At 34.0% G+C, this 25807-nt stretch overlaps 1 protein-coding gene across 2 annotated transcripts in view; it reads left to right on the top strand.

Annotated features, from left to right (window-relative positions):
• STPG2 (sperm tail PG-rich repeat containing 2) overlaps window positions 1-25807 on the top strand; it is a 51420-nt gene that overhangs the window by 8302 nt on the left and 17311 nt on the right. For both annotated transcript variants that reach the window (XR_012775379.1, XM_075499276.1), the window contains exon 2: window positions 14287-14398. Coding sequence is in view for 1 of the 2 variants with exons in the window: in XM_075499276.1 (XP_075355391.1) it covers window positions 14287-14398 (112 nt within the window). In the remaining variant the exon portion in view is untranslated. The remainder of the gene's footprint in view (window positions 1-14286; window positions 14399-25807) is intronic.

Here is a 25807-nt window from a genome sequence, read left to right as displayed (position 1 = left end):
TCAGAGATCAACGCAATTACTCCAGGACCTGGCAGCTATAACCAAGCTCCTACAATAGAGTTGGCTAGAAATAGCAAAAAACAGAGAGAGTCTAGAGAGCATAGTCAGGTGGTATGCTAATTTTAAATGTCTGTGTAATGTTAATTCCCTTTTTAAAAAATCATCAAGTGTATTACTGAACACTTGTGATGATGTTTTGTTATGCTAGTATTGTGAAAAGCATTTTTGCCATGCCAAGTGCAAAAATGATTGAACATTTGCACATTCAAGCTTGTGTCCACAGTAAGCAAACCCCACTTTTTTTTTTTTAAACCAGTTTTTAAATATACTGAAATGTACTTTGCTTTGTATGTCATCTGTAACCCAACAGATTCAAACAAAAATCTAGCCATTAATGCTAATTTATAAAGAAGTTATTGAACTTTATGGAGAAATGGATTTTGGGAGTTTAATTTGCAGTAGATATGGAAGCTAAATAAGTGGCTGACATTTTTCATATTACTAAATGGCAGGTAGGGCCAGGATACTGATACCATCTAGTGGTTACAAATGCCCTAATGCTGTCAGGCATTCTTGAATATGATGGAGAAACCAGAAGGCAACATTGCCATTTTTCAGTGGGCTTAGAGCGAATATTAGTAATCCTATTAGCCATACCCCTCCACAGTTTAATTGGTTTATGCTTGTGCAACAATGTGACACAGGTAACTAAAATTGATGTCATTTGTTTGTGCATGTGATGTTATAAAGTTACCACTGTTGTGGGATTACCTATTGGTTCTGTAGCATTCTAAGATCTTGCACCTGCAACTGTAAAGTGAAAGTGTGGGGTTTTTTTTTTTGTTGGGGTGTGGGTTTTTTGTGTGGTGTTTTTTTTTTTTTTTTTTAATATTGTAGGGCATTTGGTTACCCAGTTTAGATGTCCATTTTCAGTTTATTTACTGTGAGTAAAGATGTGTGGATAACCTATTTTAAAATGTATATATATTTTAAATATAGCTTTATTTTTTTTTTAAAAGTGGGGTTTTTTTATTATTTTTTTTAGAGTGAGCTGTATACTTCCTAAAAATCTGCCAAAAGGAGGATGATCCCTCTATTCCTTCTCCTGGTCAGGCTTTTGGATATGAGGAAGGTGAGGATGGCACTCTTATAAAACAGTACCCACCTCAGAGACGTAACACTGGGTCCAGCTTACATTCAGATACTATTTGTAAGTAACTTTTAATAGCTCCCACATCACTGAAGATAAAGCAATGAAATAATGTGGTGGTTTTTTTTTTTTTAAATTAAAAAAAACCCAAACAAATACACCCTTCCCCCCCAACAACCACAAAAGATTGTCCTGTTCTATTTTCTCCTAGAATAACAAAAATAAAACTGGTACCACTAGATTCTTGACTCTGTAGTAGGATGTTTCTGGAGGATATGGACACAAATGTAATGAAGTGTCATGCAGTGCCTGCTTCACTATAGCTAAAGGACTAGGAAAAAACCTGCACCTCTGAGAGAGAGTTATCACTTCCTTTTCTGCTTGGACAGAGAAATAATGTAAAAGCATACAATAATTCTGCAAGTGATACTACAGAAGCTTAGGGCATAGAGGCTGCAAAGAAACCTGCTTATGCTTTTTTACAGTCTTTACTTTTTTAAAATAACAAAACTATGAGAAAAGTGATTCAAAGAATTCAAGTATGTCTTTTTTTTTTTTTTTTTAAATCACAGGAAAAACAACTAGATTGAAAGAATGTGATTCTAATATAGTACATAACCTGAGTGCTACCCTAAAAATACATCTTTGTCACTGTTTTGTTTTTATTTGCAAATATTGCAGATAAATTTCCTGGGTTTTGGCAAAATTTTTTTCTTAACTGGAGGTCACAAAAAATTTCAAAAGAAAGATTTCCCCCCCCCCCCCCCCCCCTTTACTCCCTTCATAAGAATGGGAGTAAAATATAAAATACAAGTAAGTATATATATAATACATATGAAACAAATATTCTTTTAAAGCCATGCAGTTCTTTGATAGTGCTTTCTAAAGTACAGGGGGACTATTGCAGAAAACTCTTGAAGTTCTAGTATTTCATGTAAGATTTCAGTATGTGAGACCTGTTGAATCAAAGACATTCTTGAATTCTTCAATAAATTTTCTCATAATTTTGTTATTTTAGGAAAGTAATGACTTAAGTAATGAGCTTTGATAGTTCTGCTGTGTTTTCAGGATCTTAATAAGTTGTGTTATTTGTAATTATTCTCAAAGTATCAGACATTACAGTAAAATCTGGTAGCTTTAATATTAAAAGTATGAGTCCCAAATCTAAAGCATCTGGCAAAGAAATGTGCCTGCTGAGTAGTTTTTATCACTGATAGGTTTTTGGCTGCAGTATTTCCATTTCCTGTTTATAAAGTTTATCTCATCATTCTTGACATTTTTGTCTTTTAATTAAAAGGGTATCATTATAGGTCAGGATAGTGATGTATTAATTTTTTTTTTTTTCCAGAAGGTACTTGGAATTTAATTGTGTGACTCCTGCTAACAGAATAGTTGACAGATCTAGATCAGTCTGTGGCAAAAAAATGCGAATTTTGAAGTGTGTAGATTACGACTTTATTTTTACTCTGAAGTCTTTTTGTACTGTCTGTATTTTTTAGTTCTAGCTCAGCTTACTGCTTATTCAAATAATTAATGATGTTTTTAAAAAATTTCATACCGTTAAATCACTTGTAGAGCTGAAAGGTTGTAAATCTACTATCAAATCTACCTTGCAAAAAGAGATGTTCTTTTAATTATGAGATGACTTTTACAGATTAGCTGTTCTACTTTAAAACCATTCTGAGACATGATGGATTCAAATTCTGTCACGTGGGTTATAACTCTTGTGTTCTGTTGCGAGATGTAAATTTTTACAATATTGTAGTAAACAGTGTGTTCTTTAATGTTTCTGTCACATCTTCTCGAACAAATTGCAGATTAAAGATGTCTTCCATTTGAAAGGCCTTAATGGCTACTGTTCGCTGTTCCTTATTACAGATGATTCTGAAGTAGCAACATCAGCTATATATAGCACTTATGACAAAGGGGATGCTTGAGCAATACTAATTGCATAGAGTGAAGTATAGTTCATAATTACCCACAATAAAAAAGAGAATAATTAATTACTACTTTTTGGTTACTATTTTCCCCTGTAATTATTTATCCAGGAAGTGCATTAGGGGGCAGCAGAGTCATTTAGTTGATCCAGTTTGCAACCATTTCTAAGTATTTCATGCTAGCACTTCAGTGTTCAGCATTTTTGTTAGGAATCACATTTTCTGTGAACGCTGTTGCGCAAATATAAGGCAAGGCATCACGTTTCTAAACACTGAATAAGCAAAATGAATAGTCTACAGGTAATCATATGTAGAATCTGTGTAGTTATCTGTAATTTTTATAGTTCTACAAATGGAGAACTAAGGCAAGGAGATTAAATGGTATACTGAAAAGGTGTTTGGGAATGTGAGAATTTCAATCTGAAGTAAGCTTCTGATTTCTAGATTTGGATGATTTCATGTAGTATTTTAGCTACCTGTTTGCTTTATCTTTTAGCAAGGAAGAGATAAAAGATCAAGAGAACTCATAGAATGCACAACTGAAGTTTTTATTCAAAATTTTTATTTCTTTTACATAATTTATTCAGAAACAATTTTTGAATTCTAGATTTAACTGATCGTGTTAAAAGACACCTTTTCATGAGAATTTAAAATGTTTTTGTGTTTTAAGGAATGTTGACCATTTCACTGTCAAAATCTAACAACTGGAGTATTTTGTTCTGTATTCTGGTGTGAGTGCACAAGCATTTCAGAACTCTTTGCATCCATACAGAACTCTCCACCAAATTCCTTTGTAAATACCAACTATTACTGTTATAGAAGAAATGTTATCAAATACTGGTACAATGGAGCTTAAAGAAACTGTGTAAGAAGAGCAGAAAACTTCTGTCAGATCTGGGGTCCTAGAGACTCTAAGATATCTTGATCTTTCACCATGACAGCTTTCATTTAATTTGTTTTCAAGACGTGGTATTTAAAGAAGGTTGGCTACTTCTGAGGTAGTAAAAAAAAAAATCATAGAAGTCGTTAAGGACTTGGATTTTAATTTGTCTACTATATTTATATCTTGAATTTGTTGGAAAAAATAAGACTTTTGAGGACAAAGAGGAGCTTTGTTTCTGTCTGTTAAGGGAAATAATGAATACCTTCATGGGAAAAGATAGGCATCTTTCAAGAGTGTCATTATTAGTTTCTGTTTAAGTAACTGACCCATAACCAGAGCAAAGTGTTTGAGTGTCTCAGTACTTTTCTAAGTCCAGTCCTTACGGTAGATTATCTTAGCAGTTATTCCCCTATCTCTAACTACTATTCTTTATTATGAATATGTTACAGAAATTTTGTAGTATGGTCCTGTTTGGTTTTGATTTGTCTGTGTTTCTTGTTTAGTTCCTCTTAGTTCCTCTTGGTTTCTGGTCAGAGGTTTTTTTTTTTTGGCATCTTGGATTTCATTGCATTGTTTTAGTTGGGTTTTGGACTTGGATACAGCATAGAAATACTGGTCACAGTTTGAAATTATACCTTTAAAGTAGCCAAAACTAAGGGTTAGAGGGGAAAACGTTTAAGTGATTCATTGGAGGCTATTCATTCATAAGTTGAACCTCTAGTTCTGTATCTATTTGTTGGTTTTAATAAAATATTTTATTTTTCTTCATATATTTCTGATTCTGCTGTGCGCAGATGTAATCGTGCCTGAGTCTTGTCATCCTCCTTTTTCACTTAGAATCGGACAATTTTTCATTAGTTCTAAGGACTTGTTTGCAAGGTTATACTTCATAGCAGAAAACCCTGCTGCAGATGCATGTTTCTCTTAATACTTATTATGGGATCAGTGGGATCAGTTAATACTTTGTGTGTGGATATATATGAGCAATAATAGCCATCAAGTGTATCAGGGACACATATCAACAACATAAAACGAAAGCATTATGTTCCTCAGGAGAGAAAGGGCTTTCAAATACTCTGAAAACAATTCTGTCTTCTGGGGTTTTTGACAGTGCTTTCTTGTTAGCAAAAAATACCTGATTATTTGTTTAATATAAACTTGCTTAAATAAAAACAGTACATAAGCTTTAATAATTTATGAGTGTTCACAGTTAAAATATTATAGCACAACAAGAAACAACATGAAAAACAGATACGATACCTAAGTTCTTAAGTGGATAATAAACTATTTTGAGTGTTCTTTCAGCACTTGCAACAGCTGTTTTGGCCTTGTCTTTTCCTTAGAGAAGTGACAGAGTCTGTGTAGTAATTGTTGGGTTGAATCTTTATTTTTATTTACACAACCACTATTTTTAGGTCAGAGCTCCCTCACTGGGCCTCAAAGCCCAATCCACTCATCTAATGTTCCTCAAGTTGCTGCTTTTTTCTTACTACGGGTATATATTTTGCATAAGCAATGAATTCCCAAAGCACATTTTCACTGTCAAGCAAAGGTAGGCCTCAGTCCAGCAAAGCACTTAACTATGTATTTAACTATTAACATGTAACTGTTGCATTTAACTGCAGTAGGACTGCTTACATATTTTAAGCTATGGACTTACTGAAGTGCTTTAGTGGGTTGGTGCCTGCATGTAATGCCAAGGAAGAGCAACAAATTTGCATTATGTTACAGAGCTAGGCCCTCTGATACAGATACAGATCTGCAAAGTCTTCAATTAAAAAAAAATAAATCCTATTTTATAATGCAAATATTTTAGCTATTTAAACATATGCACTCTATAAATATCACAGTTCAAAAAAACAGTTGTTCATTTTCACTTGCTCTTATGGTGAGTATTACGATGCTTTGATAGATTGGCAGTTGCTTTAAAAACGTGTAAGGACTGGTGTATCGGGCTGGGACCTAGGGAGCTCTGCAGACTTAAGGCTGCTTGCCCATAAAATGTGGTTTGGAGGGAGAGCTGGAGGAAGTGAATAATTCTGTGGCAAAAAGTGAGAAAATGGAGTGTTTGAACAGAGCAGCAGTATCAAGAGGTCTATGCTGAGAGGAATTCCCTTTGTTTAAATGTTATAACCCTCAATGGTATAATTGTGTTAGGGAGTTTGTGATACATTGTGCTGGGAAAGATGAAAAATATGCAGATAGGGTTCTTTTTGAAAGGTGTCTTATTTAAAAAAATAATTAAAAAACCAAACCATTGACAATTGTTATGCTAGAGGTTAGTGAGGTGGCTATAAAGGCTACATAAGCACTGTATGTATGTTATACATCTGCATACATCTTCAGGCAACTGGATCTTGGGTCTTACTCAAGCTGTTTCATCAACACACATAAAGTTTTAGGTAGTATTTCAGAATATGAAAAATACGTCCTTTTAAAACAGCATGTGTAATCAGCCTAAGTCTGCTTTACAGAGTTGGGTATTCAAACTAAAGGGTACTGCTGGAGTCTGACACTGATATATTAGCTAATGTTGGTAACATGCTGGGAACTACCTGTGTGCTGTAACACTGGAAAGCAGTCCATTAGTGCCTGAATTAATGCACTCAGGGACTTTTAATTCTTCACAGAATCTATTTCCATATTTAATTACGGGAAAGTCATAGAAAAAAGTTACAAAGCACCTTCTTCATCCATTTCATTGTCAACGGGAGTGGCGACCAGTAATTCTTTTTCAAGTTATATTGCAGTGTTCACTTAAAATAATGCAGCTCCTTGCTGAGTTTGCTCCAATTAAGCCATATTTTATTTGCTAATGACTTACCAAGTTGACAATGACCTTGAAGTTGGTATTGTCAACACTTCTTGGCATAAAGAGCTAGATGATTTAGAGTTATTAAGAGTGCATCAATTTATTCTTCAGTCTTTGTCAGTATTTTTAAAAAGCTTTTTAATTCCATTATAGATAGGATACTTTACCTGAATAATGTACAGGTTAGTAAGTTAAGTAACAGTTAATTTATATTGTTTTTACTGCAGATTTTAAAGACTGTATATATAAGGCAACACTTTTATTGTTCTTGAGTTTGAAAAAATTTACAAAACTGGGTCATCTTTACAATTGAGTAGCTTTAATCACTACAAATGCAATTTATTATTGTTACATTTCTGTTGGCTGTAAGTCGCTTATATAAATACATTTATAAATATTTAGATACTGAATTTCACTGTTTCAGAAGTTATACTTTATCATAGTCTAATTTATTTCACTGTATGTTAAAAAAGGGTGCTAGTATAATTGAACAGAATAAGATGTTAATTCTTTATGAATGCTTCTTGGTAACTTAAAATGAAGATGAATAATAAAATTACATTTATATAGTTTAGAAATGTTTAGAACCTCATAATTACAGTTTAGTAATAACACAAAACACCTGTGCCTTTAGATGTAATTTACAGTGGGCTACTTTGAATGTTTTAGGCAATTGCAATATTTAACACAAATGAGTGCAGTAACGAACTCTGTTTTGTCACTAAAAATGTTCCTGAACTTCTCAATTTGTTGTTTTTATCATTTCTCCTTTTGGAAGCTGATGTTGCATGTCATCTTAATCTAGATGCATACATAATCATACTGCCAATTCATGCACATTATTTGCTGGGAACTATCATTAATTCCTGTTTCCTCACATTTTTATATTAAATCATACCTATCTTCAAGGGAAAAAAAAGAAAGAACCTTGGTGAGTTTAGAAGGAAGTAGATATCACTACTTTAAAAAATATTGTATATTAAGGTGCACGTTCTGATTTGATGCATTTAATTGTATTATATTTTACTTGTTAAGAATATCGTTCCATATGCTGAAAATACTACTTGCTGCATGCCATTTTAAAAACAGTGATCAAACTACCATCTTTTCTCAAGCAGATCTTTTAGGAGTATACTCCTTTTGTTTTGCCTTCAAGATTTGAGTTACTGTGCCATTAAAATTGACTTTAATGGAGTCATCATTATGTGCATATACCGTAACTGAGAAACTGTATGATCTAATTACTGTAACCCGTTTCTTTCTTAACCCTAAATCTCTGTTCTCGATTTCTACATCATGCCTGATAAAATATCACACAGGCTTTGGGCTGTTCAATCTAGAGATTGTGAGGTGCCTAAGAACTTTCGCCTATTGAAATGTTGAATAATAGTGTGTGTGTGTGTGTATGTATATATATATAAACACATATATATAGCTTCCTAGGGAGTAGCAAGCACAGATTTCAGTTCAAGATACACGATCGTATACCTAAGTTTAAGTATACAAATTATTATTATTATCTCTTTGTATTAAAAATGCCTTTTAAAATCACTTTTCAATTTTACAGTAAATAAATGGTGCTGAGCACTCTTCTGTAGTTGTTAGAATATGGCTAGAAACGCCAGTGATCTGATTGGATGACATATTTCTATAGCAAAGTTTTCTTTCATATTATTTTTATTTGGAAACATATACTCATTTGAATTAGCAAGGGATTGGAATAAATAATTTTCCTGAAGACTACATAGTGTGACTAGTGTTTTAAAAGCAGAGATCACTTCTAATGTTTTGTTCAGGATTTCAGTTTTTCATCAGAAAGTCCTCGCTCCTCAGTGCAGTCAGCTGTGGTATTTGAAGTTGCTCATAATTTTGAAATGTTTTTTCAATCATGTAAGGCTCACTACTTTGTAAGTAGGGTACATCTACAAAAAAGCAGCATCTGTGTAAAATGAGAGAATGACTATGACTTTTTGTTTGTTTTGTGGTGGTTTTTTTTTAATTTGAATTTGCAAAACACGGAAGATTTTATACCTTGTGGAAATACATACTTTTCATTATAACAGAGACTAATAGTATGGTATTAAAAATGTTTAATATATGTTTCTAAATGTACTACTCTTGTTCTATGTAAAGCTCATTTACTTGTCAAGTGTTGCCCCCAGAAAAGAGAGGCAAACATGTACAGATTAAATCATCTCATAGTAAGATGACAGTCTGCATATTTTATTCTCCTTAACAGGCCTTTATATTTTTACAGTTTATTATTAGTATTTTAATCTCATTCCTCTAGACATACAAGCTGACTTCTCTTTTTTAGAGCTGACGTCCCTCTGAGTGGGATTCAGTTTGGAGTTCATTTCACATTTTTAGCTGCCAGAGAAATTAAGTCTAACCGATGCGAGGTTGCTATCGGCTCAACATTTTCCCAGATCATAGAGGATATGTTGGAGACCGGGGCCATCCAACTCTTGAAGACCCCCACCAGTATGGTTAGAATGTACAAGACTTTTCCTGCTGTGCAAAGGTTCTGTTCTATTAATAATAATATCATGCTATTCCTTTATTAGTATCATAATAAAATGTAGGTAATTCTACAAAATTAACCATACAAAAAATTGAATATGCTTATCCTTATTATAGACTTAAAAATAAATTAGATTTCTACAGGATCTAATCTGTCACAATTTAAACTAATTTTAAAAAGTCCATTCTGTACATATCTGGACAATAATAATTTTTTTCTTTTGCGCATTAAACCAGTAGTAAATAGTGCCTTACAGAGCCACTTGATGGTGCTGTCACCCTTTTACTCTGAAAATTCAGTTTGACTCTTATGCTTCCTTTATAACGATCATCTTAAACTGCTTTAAATGGTGAAGGAGAAGGAATTGTACAAGCAAGGAAAAGATTTTTGTTTTCCTTTCTTTTTCTTTTCTTTTCTTTTTTCTTTCTTGCCAGGAAAAGTTAATATGTTAAGAAAGAAATCTGTAAGCCTGTGAATTTTTATAGTGAGAATGTATACACTGGGTGTAGAGATGATACACATGTGTAAAAAAAGGAATCTAATGTGAGGAAGACACTAACTGATATTTTCAGCATTCTGAAGTTATTTGTGCATAATGAAGGAAAAATATGACTGAGTTGTTTTTCTGAGATGGGACTGACTCCAATGCTAAAATTATTGAATTATAAAAACATGCATGCTTATCCTGCGTGCACATTCTGTTAATGGTAGCAAAGTGTTTCCTTTCAAAGTACTACAAAGATGATGCTCTCTGAACAGAAGCTGAGTATGGATGGCCAGTCTTATTCCCAGTTTGTGGCCCCTCAAGCATGTTCTCTCTGTGGTCCATACCTCAGATTTGTTAGAAATCATGTAAAAATTGCTATGAATTATGTTGATAGGTTTAGAATTAGTGAGTCAAATTTTAGATACATAATGTATTTGCTGAACTGGTTGTTTTCGGATCTCTAAAGACACATTGAGTCTACAGGCCATGTTAATTCAGTTTGTGTGGTGTATTTAGCATGGTTTTGATTCTTTAAGCAAGTAATAATTCAATTTGGAGAGTGACTTCGGGTAGGTGAGATAATATTATGTCTGTGAGGTATTTTTCATTGGTATTTCTTTGTACCATCCTAGTAAAAGCAGCTTTTGCTGGGGAACATGCATATCCTAGTTAGTTCTTCATTAGGAGTCTCTGATTTTTCACTTTTTTAATCATAAAAATATTTTTATTTTTGAGTTGAGGGTTTGCACTGAACTTTCTGGATTAAAGTACTCTACCTATCGATTTTCACCTATAAGCTCTGCTACAAATTCCAATAGTTTACTGTTTGTGTTTTGCATTATTTTAACTAATGCAGTGTGACCGTTAATAGTCTAGACTGAATTTCATATTTATATATATATATAGACTGAATTTCATATTTATATATATATATAGACTGAATTTCATATTTATATATATATATGCATAGAGTTGAACATGAAGCTGAAAAGTTAGTAATGAAGTGAAAGCATATATTTGTACAGACCTTTGTGAGTCAAAGTAGGTGCGTTCTATCCAGCTTCGTACATTTCCTTCGGCCATTTACAACTCATGACTACTATATAAATGTATTCATGTTGGAAACCAGCAATTTAGGCCTCAGCTTGGGGAGGGGGGTGAAGTAGGACACAAGCACATGGTAGAACAAAATGACATTATATGAACATAAAATTTTGAAACTTTTTGATATACCTAATGTTCAGGGAACTGTTGCTTCTGGTCTACCTTGCATAAAATCTATTGAATAGAACATAACTGGATGTGCATTTGACAGCTTGAAAGATGAATATGTAGATGTGTGCAGAAAGTGTAAGTGGACAGATGAGTGGTCCATTGAGCAAGGTTGTAAGAGCTGAGGTCTGTAACTGCTTGATGTGGACAATGATAATCTGAATTTTGTTATATTTGCCATTGTTATGCATTCTGGTCTATATTTTATGCATATCTGGTCTATATTCTGGTCTATATAGTCTGAAGCTAAATTTTTAATCAGTACTTTCTTTTCTATGGCGATCATCACTGCATTTCTGGCAGAGATATCTGTGCTCCGCTTGATGTGTTGTGTATGACTTGGGAAGCAGCTCTGTGTAGGAATTAAAGTGAAAAATCTAATTTGAATACATGAGAAAACATTTAAAAAAAATTATTTCGACAGTGAAATATGCTGTCTGGAATCACAAGCTACCTACCTGCTGGACTGTACTGGAGTTGTAAATCCTCAAAGCTCTCTTAGGTGATAACTGAAGTTATTGTTCTCTGTAGTTTCAGCATTACCCATCACAATGTCCATTAGTGAAACAAACCAATGTTATTGGGGAATTGTTAGCTTCACAACTGCTATTTGTAGAGAACAGTGAGACTGAGCGGGTTGAGGGTGGAGATCGTGTGAGTCAGGAAATGAGGTGAAAACCTGCTTGGAGGCCTTTGCAATGTAATAAAATTAAACCACTGCGTGGTTTATATTGTAATTATGGTATATCTAGCAAAAAACCTCCCTCTGTATAAGATTTGCTATGAGCATGTAAGTAATGTTTATACTTTATTTTTGGCTGGTAGCTATTATATATTTTAGCTGTGCTTTGTAGATAGGGCAAAAATGTGGCCAAGAAATTGGAAGATTCTTCAACTTAAATTTTTTTTTTCTTCCCTTTACATTAGAATGTTACTTATTCTGCCCTGAAATATAAAGCAATACATTTTAGTAATTTAACTGGAAAACGCTGTGAGTTTAAACCTCAAGAAGGGCCAGGACCTGGGCAATATGATGTAACTCAGTAAATAACAATATGCCAGGATCTTTTTTTAATCTGTTTATTCGAAAATTATGTTTATTCTTTAGAATTATTTTGTTATATTTTTCAGTTTTATCTGCATTATACTAATGTACTTTAATTGTCTTATATGTTTAGCCTTTCTGTTTGCAGCAGTCAGGCTCATTTGCTGTTCCTGAGCTCTGACACTTCATGAAGACTTTCCTTTCACATATGCAGACATTTATGCTTGTTTCACTGGAAACGTAATCCTTACAGTTATTAATTTTGCTGTGGTTTCAGCGCAGTGAACACATTTTTAAAGGTTTATTTTACTGAAAGCCAATTTACTTTATACTTGACGGCTTGTAAAAAAAATGGTCTACTTTCAGTAACATGGTTGAGCTTTTGACTCATCTGCCACACTTGATAGCCTTTTTGCACATTAGAATGTGCTTTGAGGAAAGTGTTCCTGAATATCAATCAGCTCAGCTCTCCTGAGCCCCTTGGCCATTCAGAGCCATGCCCTGTGGGATACAGTCAAGCAGATCCCTGAGCAAGTCAAAGCTAGGAGAGATGCTTTGCCAGGATTGTTACTGATGAAAAAGGATGAATTCTTTGGGGATGTGAAGGTCAAAGTGATGGTGGAATTTAAGATCCTGAGAGAAGTGTGCAAGGTAAATAGTGAAATTAATATTTATTTGACTAATCCTTAATTTAGCCTCTTCTCTTGACTTCCAAATGGTTCATCGTCAGAAAGGATGTAGGGAAGTATTTTTCCTAGTTGAGCTTATAGCCTTGTATTAAGAGGAAGGCACCTCATTTGTGTCTGTAACTTCCTGTAGAGGTGCTCATTAAGATACCGTAGACTATATATTTCTACTACTGTACAAGTGCTCATTAAGATACTAGAAAATGTGGGTATGACCATTACTTCCTCCTCTGTGTGTCTTACGAGTATAAATGACTGGCTCTAATTTCTTTTAAAAACAACAACAAAAAAAAGACTTTGGGTTTCAGATTGTGCATCCTATTCTCAAACTGAAATAGGAAGTTAGTATGAAAAGTTTGGGAAAGACAAGATTTTAGCATCTCTTTCAGTGACTCTGCTGGCTGGCTTAAGAAGCAATATGATCAATATGCTGCCTGATGTCAATTGTGTTTGTAGGCAAGTAACAATCTGTGTCTGTTATAAAAGGCACTTAAGCATGTAACTCTGGCCTGTAAATTCCAAGCCTATGACTGCAGAGCATTGCTGGTTTGCATCTTTGTGATTCTGATCTTAAATGCCTAAATCGCCGATTCGTGGTATAGGCTCTTAAGCCTTGTAGATGCTTTTGTTTTATGTAATGTTAGTTAAGGTTGACGTTTGTGCCTGAACAGATGGGTTTCTACATGTATTTCAGAGGTCTGGGTCTATGGAACTTTTGAATAAAGTTAAAAATAAAGATTACTTATGTCCATATACTTAAGTAATCAGCTGATTAAGGCCCAAGTTTGCAGACTGTAAGTTCATTAGAAGTTGGAGAGAGAAATTAAAAAATAAATTAAAAATAAACTTCAGCATTTGTTATCTGTAGCCTGGTTGGTCTTAATTTGCTGTGCAAGCATCTGTCATGGTTAAAATCCTTTCCAGTGTCTTGGCCAGAGTTATTGGAATGTCATTTGAAGTTGTCATAAAAAGTATTTGTGTATTTAAAGTGATTTCCTTTGAAGTCTTTTTCCTAAAATTAGTCATAAAAGGGCTCTCTAGAGAGTTGCTGCTACCAAGAGAGTTTTCAAAATTTGTGATATAGATAGGTCTGTTTTGGCTAATTTCAGTGTTAAGTCTCATAATTATAGTTAGAGCATCATAACTCACTTGAAACTTTGTTTTACATGTGTTAGGGTAACATATATCAAAAATTGTGTTGTCTTTTTTGTATGCTTTTTATTTTTTTTCCATTGAGTGGTTGTTAGAGTCATCCTGTGATAATAACTACATGATTTTGCCATTATTGAAACATGATTTGTGTTGCTTCTTTGGGTTTACAGCATAATTGTACAATACTGTGGGACCCCTCCCATTAGTGAGTAATCTAGGCTTTCATTAGTTATTGCAAACAGCAGCTGTTTGTAATAGGAGAATAGGCTTTCACTAAATGTATTTAGATAAGCATTTAAAAATGAAGACTCATAAATCTTTCCTTTAACTTCCTAAAGGGAAACTGCACTGCATTATGAAAACGTCAACAACAAAAAAGAAGGCAAGAAAAAATATGAACTCTTCATCCCACGGTACCATGAAGTAATAGAATTACAGGAAGAAAAGGAGGTAAAGGCACTTCAGCTTTTTCCTACTATTTGAAAACTAATTTATACCTGGATTTCAGGTGTAAGGCTCTTACATGCAGGATGAAAAAAACACTGCAGCTGATATTGAAAATGAAAAAAACTAGTTAAGAATGAAAATTCATGAGCTTTTTTTTTTCCTCCTCTCCTGCTTCACTGTGAGTCCTGTGAAATAATTTAAGAGCATAAGCTTTTTATACTTTGTAGAAATTGTGAAGCTGAGTATTTTCACACACTTTTGGAATGGTATGTCAAAATTGAAATCAAATGAATCATAATCATAATTCCTCTCAGAATTCATCAAGATTGAATAAATATACATCAAAATATATTTAGAATAAATTACCTGTGCTATTGTTTTGGTTTAAAGTATGTTTTAAACTGAATAAATGGAATATTTCAGATGTTTTAGGTAACATGGCAGAATTTTGGAGCCTTTAGGCATGCATGCAGAGAGAAGGCTTAAGCTACAGGCAAGTGCTTTAACTTCTATATATTTTTTTCTTATGTAAAAATACTTTCTTTTTTTACATTTGTTTTGTATATTTATATTTTTAGAGATCATGCTTAAAAAAAATTAAAAATCAATGCTTCACCAGATCCAACTGCATTTTTTCTTTTGACTGAGTTTTCCGTGTCTCCATCAAAATGTTTGAGGCATGAAGCCTCTTGTCATTGTACGTTCTTAGTTTTTTTTCTACTTTCACTCAGTGTCAGTATAAAGAATTGCAAGGTAAATGGGATAGATACTACCAGTTTGAGGTGATAAGTGATAGAAGTACACCAAGCATCGTTTTTCAAAGTTGTGAGCACTAGGAGTAACTAATTGGATTTTCATTAAACAAGTAACTGCCATTACTGGATCAAAGGACAGAAACATTTATAGTTTTGAGAGAAAGCTGCAAATAATTAATATTGTGCCTGTGAAAAGTTTTGTTAAAATTAAAGGAACTTAAACTTAAGTTTAGCTATGGGACTTCTGAAATTTGAAAATCTTTGTATGTAGATGCAAAGCTGAGGAAAAAAAATATTATTTTTAGCACACAACCTTTCAGCTGAAGGCTATTATAACTAAGACTGTTGTATCACTATACAGAGAATCCTGAAACTATTTGTTTTAGTATAGCATAAACTTGCAAAAGCTGTCTGATGAGATATCTTGAAATAATGAGGTTGTCTTGCCAATATTTACTGCAAACCACGGTTTCTTATTTGGAATATTCTCAGGTGATAATTAATGAGGAAGTTAATACCGTATCTCACACAAAGGCCAAAGGACCAAGCAGTGACATGAATGGGTGGAACTGCATTAGTGGGAGGCAGCTGTTCTCTTGGCATATGATCAGACATGTGCCATGCTAAGAGGTCTAAATGTGAGATTGTACCTTCTTAACTCTTTTATGCTTCATCCCTTAACTCCTAATAAACTAGTTCAGTCTTCCTTGGGTGTGTAAAGCTGCCCTTGATGTAAGAGGAATACAGAAACAATGACATAAAGGGATACACAGAAGGGTGTAAAAAAGAGAATAGTTGAGAGAACCTAGCACTCCTTTTACTGAGGAAGAAGCAGTGCAGAAAACTAGATAGATTCAGGAAAGAGCGGAAAACTTGTGTTTGTAGGCAGGAAGTGATAAAAAAAGAAAAGATGACTGTTTTTGCATGTTGGTAGAGGCAGAGAATGTGTGGTTTGTGGGGGTTTTTTGTTTGTTTTGTGTTTTTTTTTTTTTTCTTATCTGGCTTTAAAGTTCAGTAAAGAATTGATGAATGTTGCTTCATATTTTCAAATTACATGAAATGTCTGATGACAATATTCTCTTCAGGTTTCTGTTAAGTACTAATGCATAAAAATTTATTAGAAAAATAAAATTATCAGATAAAAGATGCGTTAAGTGAGAATTAAAGTTGAGAGTACATCCCAGTAATTTAAGTTGATGAACAGTGTGTTGTAATTACCTTAAAGAGATTTCAGTTCTTTAGGGTATGGAAAGCACAACTAACCAGGTAAAAAGCATCTTTTTGTCCTTAGCTAGGATGATACACACAGTTAAAGGGGATTTGTGGGAAATAGTCATATGAACAGTTAGCTGAACTCAGCCCTGTGCTTTGGGATTGAATGCAGTAACTGGAAACCTTAGTCTTGCAACCGAATTTAACTCTGAGCTTTCGGATTGGATTTGCTGGTGACCAGGAAAGATTACATGCTAATCTATGCTTTTTCTATTGCAAAGCCATTCATAACACTTACTTTCCTGTGGATCCACAGATTTCTGAGAAGACTTGAACTTACAATGCAGCCTATTAATCAGAACAGTATCTTTCCACAGTACTCCTCCTCACAAAGCTGGTGAGAATTTAGGTTCATTCTAATTTAGGTTCACAAATATTAAAATGTTCAGCTGTAACTGTATTTGTCATAGTGTCCCTTCTGGGGAAGACAAGGGTTTTCTAAATGACCTTATTGAGAGTTTTCATGTCTTAAAATATTTGGATTTTTTTTAAGTGGCACTTTTAAATCAGGATTTCCAGGGGTTAGAATGTTTGGTTTTGGTGTAATATCTGTCTGATGCATTTTAATTGAATTTTTTTTTTAGGGTCAACAGTCATTCTCCCCTGCCTCCTTTTTTCATGTAGAAATTTGTAGAAGTAGTTTTATGAGTAAATAATAAAAGGAGACAGTGAAGTTTGTGGGATTGGTCCGTGATTTTAGAATGTGATTACTGCTAACTATAAGTTTGTATGATGATCTTGTTTCATCATGAACTGCTTTTTTAAGGAAAAAAAAATTCAAATTTTAAAGGAACTGGATCTTTTAGCCAAAGCAGATACAAAATAAAATAGGACTGTTGGGGAGGGAAAAGGTCATCAACGGGTAACATTGTAACAGTCTTGCTGAAAGTGCAGGAAAAAATCTCTGAAAGTATGAAGGGACTTGTAAATTTTGCTTTGCTTATATTTAAAGTGAAAAGTTAATGAAATCAAGCAAACACACACCAACTGTAGAAAGCTTTACAGTATCTTCTATCTACTCATCTTCTTGCTTTGTCTGGCTCTCTGTTCAGGGTGTTACTGTGAGCAAAGAAAATCAGATGTATTTAAAAAGAGCAGACAACAGTTTTTTTTTTTTTCTTTAATACATACCCAATACAAAAAAGATTTTTTTGGGAAAAAGTAAATAGGACTTTAAAAAAAAATTGGTTTATGAATATACTTTAATGTATTTTGCAGTTCTAAGAATAGGTACAACTATTACATGCAAAGTATTTATCTGCTATGTTTCTGAAAATTTGTAATTCTGGTACTTATACTGAAGTTAATTGCAGTTGTGCATCATGATTACATGATGAAATGGGGCTACATAATGCCATGAAACAGGATCTTGTGACATAGTATAGAAAAATAATAGAAATTTAGGGGAACAAAGACGGTCTGCGTTCCATTGCAGTGTATGACAGAATTGGTAGCATCCTAGTGGGATTGCTGGCTTGTAGTAACTACCTGACTTCAGTTCTTTAAGGTGAAATAGTTGCAAATGTATTGCCTTGACTTTTTTTAAGCTTCAGTAAAAATAGGCTAGGTATTTCTGAAGAAGAATTAAGAAAGATACAGGTAGTTTACCCTTGTTAAATAGTGTTTCTTTGAAGACCACTACCATGTTTCAAAGCCTAGAGTTGAGCTTGGCAGAGAATGCGTTGTCCCAGCAAACACCCCTTCTGATGTGGCTGAATTAAAAGCTCCGGAGAAGTGGTGTTATAAAATACCAGGTTAGAGCTTGTCAGTAAGCTGCTGCAGAAATCTTTGAACATGCCACTTGCTTCATGCTAGCTTCAGTATTGCACTGAAGATAGCCTGGTTCCACAGAGCCAGTTATGCAGAGCCCTTCCCCATAAACAGAGTTAGCGCCCCAGGTAGAGGAATGAGTGGTTATTGCAAACTTTGGTCACTGAAACCATGTGCAGGACTGAGAGAGCAGAGGCGCACAAGCTGGCTATGCCAGAGGATTTCTGTGTAGTGTTAGGTAAAATAAGTACTTATGTACAGAATGTAAATAAAACTTCAATAGATAACTAGTTTTGGCATTTTATGAGGTATAAATGATTTATTTGCATTACAGGAAGGTAATCATTATGTAATGAAGCAGGTATGTACCTGTTTATTGTGGGTACTTCAATCAATATGTGAATAGCTTGCTGATTCTAACATATTTATAGCCAATTTTTTGTATTGTTAAAGATGTACTTAATATAGAGTACTATGACCTTGGAATCTGTGAAGTAGCTTATAAATTCAAAAGCATGTGCAGGCTGTTCTTAAACTGGGAAGCAGGAAAGGAAGCAAGGGGCTCATACCATTTCAGAAAAGGGGAGGAGTTGATCTAAAAATGTGAAGCATTGATCTGAATACTTTTAAAAATTTACTACATTCCCATTTTGTGGGGAGAAGTCCATAAAACTGTTTCTTCAATTATATTAGTATCATTAAGATACTTTATCTTAGGAAAGTTAAGATTTTAAAGATACTTCATGTAATAACTTCCACTAAACAAGTGCAAAATAGTATTTTCTTGAATAATTTCAGAGAAAGGACTGGAGAGCCAGGTTTCACGTGGTAGTGCTACTAATATAGTATCAACAAAAATGAGCACAGCTTCTCACTTTCTTATTTCTTCCTTTATACTGATGACTTTTAGATAGCTTTGTTCCGAATACCTTGAAGAATGCCAAGGAACAACAGTCCCTTAAGCTGAATGTGTGTCAAAATTGTAGCATTGTTGTGAAAAAGGGAAATGCCAGATGCCATATTAGGATGCATACAGAGAAGTATAGCCTGCAAGGCACGTGAAATAATTCTTGCTAGCTGTGCTACACAGAGCAGACTTTATCTGGAGTATGGTGTCATATCTAGCGTATTTACAGTAAAAAATGTGGAGTCCAATCAGAGCCAGTTCAGAGGAAAATAATGAGACTAATGAAAGATTTGGAGAATGTTCCTAGATAGAAAAAATAAATTAGCTGTATTAGTTAATGTAAAGAACAAAGGGGGACTTACTGTAGTAATCTTCAACTATGCAAAAACTTGCTGAAGAGAGATGGCAAGATAATAAACCACACAAATAATGTGGTTTCTAAATCCATCTATAATCAAGATGAGAAGAGAAAAGCTTTGGCCTAGTGTAGATTTGTGTAAATGTGCTTCTTTTGAAAGAGTTGTTATAAAAGGCTTGTAAATTTGATCAACTTCTGTTCTCCATGCAGATTTTGGCTGGATTTTTTTCAGACTCAGATTTCTGGAAGGTTTTAGTAGAATAGATTCCTTTATTTTTGACAACAAAGAACATTTCAGGTGAGGAGGGTTATACTTTGTCAATAGCAAAAACGAAAGCAAATTCTGACTTTGTATTTGATTAGCTCTAATGCCTGAATAGAAAATGATTAAAAACTTGAAGCTTGTTGTCAGTTCAGTTCCCATTTCATTACTGTGTTTATGCATATGTATGTATTGAACTTGCAACGTATACATAGTCCTATGAAATTTGGGACATCCTGAGGTTAAAAATATATTTGCTTGCTGTACTAAGTAAAACAACACTACTGACTCTGTGTTGGAGATATTTACTAGACTGGCAAAAGATACATCTGATTCATTTTCTCAAAATAAAATAATGGAAAAAAAGTAGGAGCTTGTGGATGTACTATGTTACTATTGGTGACCCAAGTTAATGATCTTCCTCCGGATCTTGAAGATGGGCATCTTTGAGAAAGCAGGGTAGGATATGTGTAACAACTTCTTCTATGTGAGTTGAGGATAGAATGTAAGGAAATAAAGCAAGATTTGGAAAGAGCATTTTCTCCTCCCCCATCATATGTGTAACTAGTTGATCACTAGCTGCGTCCTTTGAACCATCGCTTGTTTTCAGATGATGTGTGAACATACGTATCGGAAGTTTTGTACATGGTACAAAACTTCCTTTATCAGTCTTCCTTTTTAAAATATCTACAGGTTTTACCTCGGAATTATACATTTCAATCAGTTTGCAAGTTAATCTGAACCTGTGAATATTAACAGCAATTTTCCCTAAGCAGTCCTAACCTTCAGTGCTTGTTTAATGGCTATGCTGCACTATTAAGTACACAACAGCATCTTTTTTTACTTGGGAGTCTGTCTTTTCTGCAAACAGAATGACGCATGAGTGAAGCATGCATATGTAGGGAAATGAGATTCTGTCTAAAAGACCTTTTAAAAAAAAGTGTGATGATGGGAGGACTTAATTGGTAGGCACTATTAGACTTCCATGTACTGTCATCTTTAATTTTAACAGGTAGGAATGTCTTCTCTGTATGGACTATAAGTTTTTAAAGCTACACTCTACTTTCTCAATTGTAATTACACATTTAAAGGAAAGTGGATATTATGGATAAAAATAGAACACACATTAATGTGTGCCTAACAACCAGATTTTACTGGAATTGTAAGTCTGTCTCATTAATAAATTGCAGGTCCTCAATAGCCAAGTGAGCTAACTGAAAAACAAAGCAGTCCCCTTCAGAATGTTCTGTACACATGCTATTATGATGATATTAACACTTGAGTTTCTTTTTAAATGCTAACAGCATATTTCTAGGTTGTGAGAGCTTTTATTTGCCAATGACATTGTGAATAATCCCATGAGTATGCAATTACTTTGGTTTTGCTGCACTTCACCTATGTTTGGTACCCATCACGCCCAGAGGTTTCTTTTGTGGGTGGTTTTTTTTTTTTTTTCCTTCTCCCCTAACCTCACTACTGTTTGTTTGTTCTCATAGGATAAATCAGTGAAATCCTCTGTTATAAATCAGTCGACCATATATAGTTAGTTTCATCTTGTACATAGTGTTAGTAGCTTCTTGCAAAAGAGAATTCTCAGGATCATATAGGCTGGAAGTTACTGGATTTTGAAGAGCTTCTGTTGCCTCAGGCAAAAGACTGAGGCTGCTTAATCATTTCAGTTCTGGGAACAACAGTAAATCATCTGTGAATTTAAATCAGTTTGAAAAGGTAACTTACACTGGAGTCTCTCTTGGCATATATTAGGCAAAACTGCAATTTATACCCCCACAGAGTAGGCATAAATTTCTTTATATTTACTAGAAATCATTGCTTATATGCAAGGTAAGTTTTTGAGTGTCACTGACTCATTAGTTTTATATAGATTTTTTTAAAATATGGATGAAAAAACAGGTTCCATACATACACAAGATTAACAACAAATATTTCCAATTCTGTTCAAAAATAGCATTGTGATTTAAAAGTTGAAAAGGCTGTTTTTTGTCTTATAATGCTGAGAATTAAAAGTTGTTTGGTGTTACCTTTTTGTTTATCAAAACTTTGAGAGTTTTTACTACGTTATGACTTGGATAAAAATGACATGACTTCTATCTATCAAGCCAAAAATTCACCTTTGTTTTTAGCCTAGGATAAGGATGTAACAATACTCTTTACCTCTCAAATACATTTTATCCTAAAATGGAAGTGCCTCCCCCCTCCATCTCCCATCCTTCCCTGTATGAATGTATTGAGCCTTGCAAAATGAATGTGCTGGGATCCTGATGTTCAGTTTACAGTTAGGAATGTAGAGGCCTAATGAGGTTACAGGGCATATTAAGGGTTATTCAACAGGTGAGCATGGCAAGGAATAAAATGTTGTCTTCTGGTAAGGATGTCTTCCTCATTTTTATGAGACCAGCTACTGATGCAACATGTTATTGGTTTAATGTTACTACAGGATTGGTGTTTTGATATACCATTACCTGGTATATCTGGTAAAGAATCTTTCCCAGTGGGTGATTTGCAGCACTTAGTATATTTGGGTTTCCTATCTCCTGTTAGTAGAGTTACATCAGAAATTAAGTTGGTGGATTCTTTTGTAGTGTTTTGAAAATAAATGAATTAATTCTAAAAGCAAGAGATCTACTTCTCCTCAAAAGCTGTTACATAAAAATACTCCTTTCTGTTTTTAACTTTACATATAATTTTGTTACTTCTCTATTCTTTTGGATAGTGCTGTGACTTTGCTTTGTTGCAGCTGTTTACTAACAAAATCTTGGTGAATCCTGGCAGATGGTAATGTTCTCTGCAGGTTTCACCCCACACTAGCTCAAAGTCATAACATTTTTCACTACAGGGTGGTTTTGTTTTGGGGTTTTTTTGTGTTTGTTTTTTTTCTTTCCTTTTTCTCTAGAGACGCTTCCCTGAGTCAAATCCTCACTAGCTTCTGTGGTAATCATTATTTTAAAAAGAAAAAAAAAAATCTATTAACTTGTAGTCTGTGTGAATGGAGTTTACTGTAAAAAGTTCTTTCCTGTACTACTGTCAGATTGTAGTATTTAGAAAATATGAATAAATGTAGAGTTTTGTAACTGCTAGCTATTTCCTTTCAGATTTTTGGTTTTACTGTTAGTGTCAGAGGTCATGTGTTTATAAATTACTATGAATATTGGGAACTTTTATTTCTCTGGGCAATGGAAGCAATGAATTTCTCATAGGATCTTTGTTTCAGCTTTTCGGGTTATTTCCGGTTGTCCAAAGAAAAATAATAGAAGCTTTTTTTTTTTTTTTTTTTAAATGGGAGAAGCAACATTAAAGTAAGTGTGTGTGTGTGTATTAGGGAATGTGACAGCGATATCCTAGTAAGACTAATGATTACCTGAAATACTTGTCTTTGCTTTTGAAGCTTAACCCTTTTGCTCATCAATCAGTCAGCAGTGGCAGGTAGTGACCATTAGGTGGATTCATTAGCACCCTGCAGCCTTCTTGTACAGGGTGACCCACATCTGTCTTCATTAGAAGTTTGCTACTTGCCAGTAGTGAACAGATGGGTCATTATAGCCTACATTGCCCTCTGGGCATACCTGGAGGACGGGCAAAGTCGTCTGATACAGGACACAGATGCATATTTACTTCATAGAAATTGGGCAAGATATTTTTGATAAGTCTAATAACATTAGGCCTTTTCCTCAGACTAGCTAACTTATACTTAGTGGTTTTATTTTTATTATTATGTATTCTGTCTGATGCCAGCTTTGAGAATGTGAAAGTATGGCTAAAACAGAGATTTGATTATTGATGACCATTTCTTAAAAAAATATTATGGAGTATAACCTATAGCAATGCTGAACTGTTAATCAGTATTTTCGTTCGAACTCTAGGTGCCAGTTTCACCATATCATTTTCTTTTTCTACAACTGGAATATTTTCTGTACAAATTAAGATTTTTTTTTTTTTTTTGAAAGAATTCTGTGAAGTAAAGTTGAAGATAATGCATTCATAATCCTGTTGCCAGGAGAGGAAAGTAAAAGCCTTGTTTCCTTATTGCTTCAGCATTGCTGTTTATGCTGCATGAGTTTAAATCCTGTTCTACACCATGGTTGAAAATATTTTTGAAAAAAAAAAAACAAAACCAAAACCAACCAACAACTATGTATCAATTACTCACTACAGGTTGCCTTCTTTCAAAACTTTGGAGTAGTTAAGCATGTATTTTCAATGTTAGTGGTGTTATAATTGATATTCCACTTCAGTGCTTTTTCGAGACAATTCCTTTAGTCACTGAGTTTAATGTAAAGCACTCTTAAATGTGAGGTAAACTGATTTCAGCTAGAGAGCCTGATTATGACACTAGCTTTTCCCCTGGGAAGTTCTCCCGAATGGAACAAGAACTATCTTTACCAGTGAAGAAAGGCACCCCTTTCCACTTCAAGAAGGTGTCACTGAATTAAAAACAAACAAACAAACCAAATAAGGTGTTCTTCTCTCCTTTACTGGACAAACCTTACCATTCATTTAAGTGTAATTATTATAAAGGGACTTTAAGTATTATAAAAGGATTTTTGTTTCTTTAGCTTTTTGTAACAAGTTGTCATCCACCTAGAAGTTGTTTGCTGTATTGAAATAAGTATGTTGTTTCTCTCTTCATAATTTAGAACAGATACTATTTTTGTCCAGTTCTTTTTCTACTGTTGAGTGAATATTTTTTTATAAACTGTATTTCTTTTATTAAACTTTTGTGATACTTTATTTCTGTATGAAAATGTTCATTCCATGTGAATGTGTGTAAATATATGCTTTGTTGTAAGTGGTGTGACACTTGAAGAAGAATTTAAAGGCAAAAGTATTTTGGAGCTCGTGCGTGTTTTAGTAACAAATGGAGACCATTCTCCTTAGGAAGGTATGACCTTGTCCCCTAGTTACGTTTCATGTAAGAAGAATTGTCTATTCTGTTTATACTTTAAAAAAAAAACAACCAACTGAAAATAATGTGGTCATCTTCTTTGGCTAAAAACCAGGAACAACTTTCGTTGAATAGATTTTAGAATAGAATAGATTTTGTGTATTTAGTGAAAAATACCATTAGTGAGGTTGTCAGAAGTAATACACTCACGAATGATAAAACTGTAATGTTTGAAGTTGTATGTACAACAGATGAATTGGACAGCAAACAAAAAACATGCTTTCTACTTGCAGTAGAGATGATTTATGATAGTTAATTCTGCTTGGCACATGGAAGGGAGCATTAATAGTTTGTCTTGTGAGAAGTGCAATATCTTGTTGCTGTTGCTATATTTTATCATTTTTTTCGGTTGAGATATATTTTGCTGTTGTGCATGATAAAAAGGTGGCAGAAGCTTGTTGCTGTAACTTAAGGAAAATACTAAAATTTATTCCTCCTCTCAGTTTTTGAGAAATAGCATACTGTGTTAGCATGTTCTATGTATTTATGATCTCAGATTACCCAGCAGTAAAGATCACATACAGCATCCATCTAGAATATTTGCATGTATTTACATTGTTTACAGAAGCCATTAAAATGGTCTGAGAGACTTTGATTTAGGATTGCCCAGGTTAACCTCAATATGGCCTTGTTGTATCTATAGTTTGTGATACAATCTTTAATTACACGATGACACTGTGTTTTCTACAGGATCTTGCTTTAGGGTATACAGAATAGATAGCGTTCACTGAGTGAAGTGTTTTTTCTTTATTTCTTTATTACCTTCCTCATTCTGCGTGAACTCCATGCTATATATTGCACCTTCTCTTTACCATGTTCTGAAATGCAGGTGATTAATTTCCTTTCTACCATTGATCTGCTGCTTGTTGTAGAGGTTTTTTAACCTCTCTACAAGCATAAAATGTGCTATCTTTCTTTGACTCCCAGTCATGTTCATTCTCACTGCTGCTGTCCTTTTGTTCTTTTTTTTTTTTTTTGTAACTTGCATTGCACCTTTTTCATTCTTACACCCATTGTGTGTCTCTGATCCTCTGTTCTCTCATTAAAAACTGTTTTGTTTTGGTTTTTTTCCTTAAAACAGCCAGCTTTCCTCATATAGGCCAAAATTACATGAGTCATTTTCATTCT

Source organism: Mycteria americana, chromosome 4 (genome assembly GCF_035582795.1).
Source record: "Mycteria americana isolate JAX WOST 10 ecotype Jacksonville Zoo and Gardens chromosome 4, USCA_MyAme_1.0, whole genome shotgun sequence".
Taxonomy (NCBI): Eukaryota; Metazoa; Chordata; class Aves; order Ciconiiformes; family Ciconiidae; genus Mycteria; species Mycteria americana.
This window is presented reverse-complemented; position numbering and strand designations above follow the sequence as displayed.